Genomic DNA, 9391 nt, shown 5'->3' with positions numbered 1-9391 from the left:
TAAATTAGTTCAGAAGTTACATTTGGCTTAACAAATCACATACGTTATCTGAATTCACTCTGTGTGAAATAACAGGGGTTGACATGATTTTTAAAGACTACCCACTCCTCTGTCCCCCAAACATAAAACACGTGTAAGGTCCCCCAGTGAAATATAGAATTTCAAGCACAGATTTAACTAAAGACCAGGGAGCTTTTCGAAAGCCTAAAAGGGCAGTGATTGGTAGATGGGTAACAATAACAAATGAGACACTGAATATCTCTTCAAGCATAGTCAAGTTAATAATTATGCTGTGGATGATGTATTAAACCAGACATCACAGATGCATCCTTGTGAACTGAGCTGCTGGGCAGGAAACGTGATTTTAAAACAGCTACAGAGATGTGATTTTAAAACAGCTACAGAGTTCAATGGCTGTGATGGGAGAACTGAGGATGGATCAACAACATTGTTGTGAGTGACTCCACAATAATGACCTTAATGACAGTGAACAAATAAAAATATACAGAATAAAAAAACAAGGCAAAGAAATACACTTTTTGGCCTAAATGCAAAGCTTTATGTTTGGGGCAAATCCAATACAACACATCACTGAGTAACTTCCTCCATATTTTCAAGCACGGTGGTGGCTGCATCATGGTATGGGTCTGCAAAGTCTGGGGAGTTTTTCAGGATGAAAAGAAATGGGATGGAGCTAAGCACAGGCAAAATCCTAGAAGAAAACCTGAATCAGTCATTGGGAAATTAATTCACCTTTCAGCAGGACAATAACCTACAACACAAAGCCAAATCTACACTGGACTTGCTTACCAAGAAGATGGTGAATGTTCCTGAATGGCCATGTTACAGTTTGACTTAAATCTGCTTGAAAATTGGTGTAAAAAAAACTTTTCTTCATCACATACACTGGATAGGTGCTGGTGTTGTTTTACATGGTCATAGTATTACAGCACCCCCAGAGCAAATGAGGGTTTAGTGCCTTGCTCAAGGGCACAAACTGATTTTTCACCTTGGATATTTGAACCAGTGACCTTTCAGTTACTAGCCCAAAGCTCTAACCACTAGCCTACCTAGCCATCTAACCATGAGCCCTAACACCTTGACAAGAGTTTGCAAGAATTTAGAAAATAATAAACAGGCAAATATTGCACACTACAGGTGTTAGGGCGGCAGGTAGCCTAGCGGTTAGAGCGTTGGGCCAGTAACCGAAAGGTTGCTGGTTCGAATATCGAAGATGAAAAATCTGCTTTTATAATCTTTACCCAAGAAGACTCAAAGCTGTGTTTCAAATATGTATTGACTCGGGGGTGAATACTTATCTAATCAAGGTTTTATTTTCATTCATTTTAAAAAAGTTAGAATTTTTCGTCCACTTTGACAGTGTATACAGACAATTAAATACATTTTAATCCCACTTTTAATGCAACAAAATGTGAAAAAAGTTCAAGGGGGTGTAGACTTTCTATATAGGCACTTTATGTACTGTCTAATGTCTTGTATGTCTTTGAAGATCCTATCATGACAAAAAGAGCCAATACCAAACACAGACCCTTCATTTTTCTGATAATGAATTACATGGATTACAGTGACCCCAAATCAAAAGCAACACTTTTTTAAAGTATAAAGGTAGCAGCAAACAATTTAGCGTTTCTTAAAATATATACTGTGTGTATGTATATATGTATGTGTGTGTATATATATATATATATATTAGTATCAGTCAAAAGTTTGGACACCTACTCATTCAAGGGTTTTATTTTAAAAATGTTCTACATAGAATAATAGTGAAGCCATTAAAACTATGAAATAACACATATGTATCATGTAGTAACCAAAAAAGTATTAAATAAATCCAAATATATTTTATTCTAAATAAAACACAGTGTCACCAGCACAGCACCCCCACACCTCCTCCTCCATGCTTCACGTTGGGAAACACATGCGGAGATCATCCGTTCACCTTGTCTGCGTCGCACAAAGGCACGGCGGTTGGAACCAAAAATGTCGTATTTTCCACCGGTCTAACGTCCATTGCTCGTGTTTCTTGGCCCAAGCACGTCTCTTCTTCTTATTGGTGTCCTTTAGCAGTGGTTTCTTTGCAGCAAATTGACCATGAAGAACCTGATTCACACAGTCTCCTCTGAACAGTTGATGTTGAGATGTGTCTGCTACTTGAACTCTGTGAAGCATTTATTTGGGATGCAATTTATGGAGGCTGGTAACTCTAATAAACGTATCCTCTGCAGCAGAGGTACTCTGGGTCTTTCTTTCCTGTGGTGGTCCTCATGAGCCAGTTTAATCATAGTGCTTTTTTTTTAGCGACTGCACTTGAAGAAACGTTCAAAGTTCTTGAAATGTTCCGCAATGACTGGCATTCATGTCTTAAAGTAATGATGGACTGTGGTTCCTCTCTGCTTATTTGAGCTGTTCTTGCCATAAAGACTTGTTATTTTACCAAATAGGGTTATCTTCTGTATACCACCCCTACCTCGTTACAACACAACTGATTGGCTCAAATGCATTAATTCCACAAATTAACAAAACACACCTGTTCATTTAAATGCATTCCAGGTGACTACCTCATGAAGCTGGTTGAGAGAATGCCAAGTGTGTGCAAAGCTGTCATCAAGGCAAAGGGTGGCTACTTTGAAGAATATGAACTATAAAATATATTTTGATTTGTTTAACAATTTAGTGTTTACTACATGATTTCATATGTATTATTTCATAGTTTTGATGTCTTCACTATTATTCTACAATGTAGAAAATAGTAAAAAACGTTTGGTGTCCAAACTTTTGATTGGTACTGTATATATATTTTAAAATCTCTCTGTTGTTAATGTCATTGCATACCTGCTGCATAAAAACATGAATATCGCCAATGAGGAGACACAAGCCCACCCATAGATTATAAAGGACCTGGCTGCAAATACAGAGTTCTGCCCCCGCCCCTCTGGAAACCTATTTCTCAAAAGCTACAGATCCCATTCTGTGCATGTGTTATTTTACGCACACATTTTTTCTACGTAGCTGCTGCTCACACTCCACCTCCCTCACTTTATACACCGTCTTCTGAACCATGATGTAGCCGGATATTCCTGAACAGCTGCAATGAAAACCCTTCAGCGATTTGAACAAACATTCAAGGCCATTATGAAGGCTACAACCTTCTCCATCTGTTGTAATGGATAATGCAGTCACACAAGCAGGACGCAGTCCCTACACATTGAATTGGAGCAAAAACGATCTGTGTTTTGGTGATGTGGTTGCTGCCATATCGTAGCCACTAGCGCCAGCACCTTCCAGCACCTTTCAAAGCTTAATGATTAGTTGATTATATGAATCAGCTGTGTAGTGCTAGGGCAAAAAACTAAACGTGCACCGAGTTTGGGAAACCCTGCACTGTCCATAGTTGCTGAAAAATAACTACTACTTTGACTGCCTGTCTGACTCCTGCTTAGCCAATGTTTGCAATTATGATTAAAAAAAAACATTAAATCGCCAATAAGACTGCGTGTCTTGCTTGTGTTTGATATGCTGCCTAAAGAAGATGGCGCCGATAGACATGGCAGCTCTACTTCTAGCTCCTAAGCATTACTGCGTTGGAGCTAGGAACACAAGCCTGTCGCTACACCCGCAATATGTGTGTATGTGACCAATAACATTTTATTTGATTTGCCTAGTTAGCTGCATGTAAACTCCCCACTTAATTTGTGCATTGGGGCAAAAAAATAAATGCGAAGGGGCCTCTCGAGTGGCGCAGCGGTCTAAGGCACTGTATCGTAGTGCTAGAGGCGTCACTACAGAGTTGGGTTTGATCCCGGGCTGTGTCGCAGCCGACCGGGAGAACCATGAGGCGGTGCACAATTGTCCGGGTTAGGGGAGGGTCTGGCCGGCCGGGATGTCCTTGTCCCATTGCGCTCTAGCAACTCCTGTGGCGGGCCGGGTGCATGCACGCTGACACGGTTGCCACTTGGCGGTGTTTACTCCCGACACATTGGTGCGGCTGGCTTCCGGGTTAAGCGAGCAGGGTGTCAAGAAGCAGTGCGGCTTGGCAGGGTCGTGTTTCGGAGGACGCACGGCTCTCGACCTTCGCCTCTCCCGAGTCCGTAGGGGAGTTGCAGCGACGGGATAAGACTGTAACTACCAATTGGGGAGAAAAAGGGGTGAAAACTAGAAAACAACAAGTTTGTATGACCATGTTGATCATGTTTTTTGTGTAGGCTACAACATGTAAATATCTACATGTAGCCTAACCTCCTCCTGATAAAATAACATGAAATCATGCTTAATAGCCTACTGAGGGATGGAATGCAGTAGTTGGAACATGCGGAGTGGACAGCAGGTATGTAAAAAATTCCAACATGCGCAGTGAAATTGACCAGCACTTGCACTTGACCCCCCCCCCAGTTCTGACTCTACTGATAGCTACATTATTGAGGAAAAATGTACTTTCTATGCCTGCGATGTGGTTGTCCCAGCTAGCTATCTTGAATGCACTAACTGTAAGTCGCTCTGGATAAGAGTGCCTGCTAAATGACTAACATGTAAATCTCTATCTGTAGCCACGGCAAATCAGGTTTCCAGAAAATCCAACACTGCTGCCACTCCATTACGCCCCCCCCCCATTGCCTCAATTCGTCAGGGCATGGACTCTACAAGGTGTTAAAAGCGTTCCGCAGGGATGCTGGCTCATGTTGACTCCAATGCTTCCCAAAGTTGTGTCAAGTTGGCTGGATGTCCTTTGGGTGGTGGACCACTCTTGATACACACAGGAAACTGTTGAGTGTAAAAAACTCAGCAGCGTTGCAGTTGTTGTCGTAAACCGGTGTGCCTGGCACCTACTACCCTACCCCGTTCAAAAGGCACTTAAATCTTTTGTATTGGCCATTCACCCTCTGAATGGCACACATACACAATCCATGTCTCAATTATCTCAAGGCTTAAAAATCCTTCTTTAACCTGTCTCCTCCCCTTCATCTATACTGATTTGAAGTGGATTTAACAAGTGACATCAATAAGGGATCATTCCTTTCACCTGGATTCACCTGGTCAGTCTATGTCAAGGAACGAGCAGGTGTTCTTAATGTTTTGTACACTCAGTATACACACCCACACACACTCCACTGAAATTAATGTAGAGCAGATAGACATATAAAAAAATGCATTCGGAATTGTGTAGAAAAACAACCGTTAGTGATTTAGGTAGAGGTGGAATGGAATAGGGTGAGTCTTGGAACAGAATCATTAGCATCTTGGACTGGACTCCGCTAACAAGCTGATTTTAAAAAAAGTTCAGAGTTTAAAATGCTATATCAACAGTAAAATAATTGTTTAACATATACACATCAAGGCAGTTAAAAACAGTGCTCTGAGTCCCACAATGATACTTAAATTTGGCCACAATATCTTTACAAGCACGTCATTCAGTAACTGTCAATCAAATTGTAATGTGATGACAGAGCTCCATTAGGAAAGTCCCTCAGGCACCCTACTTTTTCAAAGAAAATATAAAAAACAAACATGTATATTTAGGAAACGGAGACATTTCTGGCACGTAATTGTGTACAATCAGAGCAGACAGTAGTGACATTCACACACATACAAACACATTGTTTTACAGACACACACAGACTGCAACCTGACATGACTTGTCTTCTGATAGAGAAACACACACAGAATGACCCTAAAGCAACCAGGAAGTTCATCCTGAATATGTACCAGGAGCAGAACCGAGACAGACAGACTGTTTACTCCCACTTCACCTGTGCCAACGACACAGAGAACATCCGTGAGTAGTTTACTGCCTTCGAAAACTCCCACCACGGCCTCTTCTACAACCTCTGGCAGACCAAGCTGGCTTAAGGAAGTGCAAGGAGATATTTCTGCCACATGGCTGTGTACAACCAGAGCAGTGATAGTGTTAGCTAGTGCAGCCTGTGTGTCTGCAAGATGTCCAGACAGTCCGTGTGTGTGTGTGTGTGTGTGTGTGAATGAAAGAGCAAGTCTAACCTGAGAGTAAGTAGGTAGTATACTGACGGGGGCACACCCTACCCTTGCACACACACACTATCAGTCAACGTTGTACTTTTGCCATGTCTCAGTGCTGGTTGGTGGCCATATTGGAGTGACCAGTCAGTATTTGTGTAGACTCTCCCGGGCGTCCTCCAGCTTGGTAAGAACCCACTGTAGATAAACAAAACCACACATTTCAATACTAAACCATAGAATTACAGTTTGGTGTCATTTGCTGACAAATATTGTTTGGTGTGTGCAACGACAGCAACAAATGGCAGCAGTTTATGTTATGCTAACCCACCTCGGCTATTTCTGGACTTTTGAAGTTTATAATCTTCCCAAACTCTTTGGCATGAAACACAGACTTTACTCTCTCCTGAAACACATACAGGAAAGTTTTTAAAAAATATTTATTTTAGATAACACATGATTTCTGAGAAATAGGGGGCCGTACTATGATATAATGTAGAGGAACAAACTGTTTGGATGCAAATGAGTGAAGGGGTACTCCCTATGCAGGCGTTTCCAGCTAGAGGGAGATACTTCTTTGGAAACGGGGAGCGGTTTATTCAAATGGTTATAATAAGCAGTTTGGTTAAGATGAGTTTCATTCACGTAGTATCGGGTATTACTTTGTGTGTGTGTATCACTACAATGGGCAGATGAGGATACCTTTGCCTCTATCCGAAGCCTCCTCCCCTCCACGATCATGGGCTTCTTGGTGAACTCGTCAAACAGATACTGCCACTCACAGGTAAGCTGCCCAAATGTGCCTTTGGTCACGAAAAAGATTCCACTGGCGAGACGAGAGATGGAGCCTCAGAACATTCACAGACAGCCATTACAGTCTACATTTAATACTACAAACCCCAGCCAGCTTCTTACCTTTTGGTGATCATCAAGTAATCAGACTCGTTTACTTTGGCGTGAGCAAAGTATCTGTACTTGGCGAACTGTCCATTCTCAATTTTCTAAAAGAGAGTAATTTGCTTATCAGGTTATTTCAACACAATTCTAGAAAATAGGCACACGTCTTCATCAAATTGGACATTTAAACATACGATATGCTAAACTAAATGCTAAGTCTACTGCCGATATGATAAGAGAAATTTGGTACCTTTTTCACACTTCGATTAAAATGGCTTTGGGATGTTCACCATTCACACTGGCTCTGGCAGGAGATCTGATGAGTACCGTTACTGATCTACATTGATCTACATACTTCCCCTACGGATCTGACAATGGCTTGCATGAAGGACACATCCTAGGCTCTGTTTGAATACTTGATGAATGCATCCTTCCTTTCTCCATTCCTTGAAGAAATCCCTGATCTGACATGGTTGGATTGGAGAAAGTTGTGCTACAACAGTTGCTTACACACATACATTTGTGTTAGATCAGTGATAACTTCAAGGGAAGAAGGAAGAAAGGAAGGGTGTATTTTTGAAGTATTCAAACAGGGCCATCATCTTTCCACTTGACTTGTGGACCATCTGTCATGTGACCAGAGATGTCAAACCACATCTGAATACTCCCCTGTGGTACACTGACTTCTTTATTGAGTCTAACGCATACCTGTTATAAAATGTTTAAACCTTTCATTATCACATGGTAATGAATGTTGATGAAGTGATAAGAAAAGGTTTGGATGAGAAGACGATGTAATAGATGTTTCAGTAGGAAGAGCAGTGTTGGATATGAGTGAAAGACTGAGTGCATAGCGGCAGCGTAGCCTAGTGGTTAGAGCATTGGGCTAGTAACTGAAAGGTTGCAAGTTCAAATCCCCGAGCTGACAAGGTACAAATCTGTCGTTCTGCCCCCGAACAAGGCCACTGTTCCTAGGCTGTCATTGAAAATAAGAATTTGTTCTTAACTGATTTGCCTAAAGGTAAAATAAATACAAAAATGACTCTTCTGAAAGAGGGAGGGCCAAAATGCCATGAGGGAGGACTGCTGACTGACCATTACATCACTCCAGACCAATATGGGCTCAAATTACTGGCAATGCACAAACAATACTTACAATGCAATTATAGAGAAACTCAAAATACCAACATGTAAGAAATACTGTACTTTATTAATGTTTCAATGGAACTCACCCAAATCATTTATTGATTTAATTAAAAATCAATCTCCTCTAAATCACGGTTTCACAATTAATGGCACCCTTAAAGATAATTGTAAATAACATCTACCAAAATTAAACCAGGAATTACATTCCGCTTATTTAAGTTGATTTAAGTCTTAAGAAACTATATTGAGCCATTACATCACTTCCTGTTTCACTAGGGTATAAAAATGAGGTAACACGCATGCAATATTCCTTTGTCATCCAACACTATGAAGAAAACAAAAGAACTGGCAGTTTAAAAGAGACCGATGGTTGTAGACCTTCATTAATCTAGTAATGGCTACAAGAAGATCCACAAACGATTGAATATACCACTGAGCACTGTCAGGGCAATTATAATAAAATTCAAAAGATATGGAACAGTTGAAACCTCACAGGTAAAGGACGCAAATGCATTTTGCCCACCAGGATTGGGAGGATGGTGAGAGAAGCAACAAAATCCCCAAGAATCACTGTGAAAGAATTGCAGGCCTTGGTGGCGTCTTGGGGTCACCAGGTTTCAAAAAGCACCATCAGACGCCACCTCCACAACCACAGGCTCTTTGGAAGGGTTGCCAGATGAAAGCCCTTTCTGACCCCAAGACACAGACGCAAGCACTTGGAGTTTGCCAAACGTTATTCAAATTATGACTAGAAGAAGGTGCTCTGGTCAGACGAGACCAAAATTGAACGTTTTGGTCAGATACAGCATCGGCATATTTGCCGTCGAAACAGAGATGCATACAAGGAGAGGCACCTCATACACACGGTGAAATATGGTGGTGGGTCAGTAATGTTTTGGGGCTGTTTTAATTCCAGAGGCCCAGGGGCACTGGTTAAGATTGATGGCATAATGAATTCCACCAAGTATCAGGCAATTTTGGTTGACAATCTGGTTGCCTCTGCCAGAAGGCTGGGACTTGGCCGTATGTGGACTTTCCAAAAAGACAATGACCCAAAACATACCTCAAGATACACACAGAAATGGTTCTGTGACAACAAAATCAATGTTCTGCCATGGCCATCTCAGTCGCCGGACCTCAATCCAATCAAAAACCTGTGGGCTGAGTTGAGGGCAGTTGATAAACGCAAACCCAAGAATGTGAAGGATCTTGAAAGGATCTGCATAGAGGAATGGTCCAAAATCTCTCCAAATGTGTTCCTTAACCTTGTCAAACATTACGGAAAAAGACTCCATGCTGTTATCCTTGCCAGAGGTGGTTGCACTAAGTACTAAATGAGGAGTGCCAATAATTATGGAAC

At 41.4% G+C, this 9391-nt stretch overlaps 1 protein-coding gene across 2 annotated transcripts in view; it reads right to left on the bottom strand.

The window, feature by feature from the left end:
• Positions 1 to 3258: 3258 nt before the first annotated feature.
• The window catches only part of LOC106585690 (vacuolar protein sorting-associated protein 13A), a 66351-nt gene continuing 60218 nt past the window's right edge, over positions 3259 to 9391 (bottom strand). For both annotated transcript variants that reach the window (XM_014172179.2, XM_014172180.2), the window contains 4 exons: positions 6904 to 6989; positions 6691 to 6814; positions 6320 to 6394; positions 3259 to 6186 (listed from right to left, as the gene is read on the bottom strand). In XM_014172179.2, the coding sequence (XP_014027654.1) occupies positions 6136 to 6186; positions 6320 to 6394; positions 6691 to 6814; positions 6904 to 6989 (336 nt within the window). In that variant the 3' untranslated portion in view covers positions 3259 to 6135. The remainder of the gene's footprint in view (positions 6187 to 6319; positions 6395 to 6690; positions 6815 to 6903; positions 6990 to 9391) is intronic.

The sequence above is a fragment of the Salmo salar genome, chromosome ssa24 (assembly GCF_905237065.1).
Source record: "Salmo salar chromosome ssa24, Ssal_v3.1, whole genome shotgun sequence".
Classification (NCBI taxonomy): domain Eukaryota; kingdom Metazoa; phylum Chordata; class Actinopteri; order Salmoniformes; family Salmonidae; genus Salmo; species Salmo salar.
This window is presented reverse-complemented; position numbering and strand designations above follow the sequence as displayed.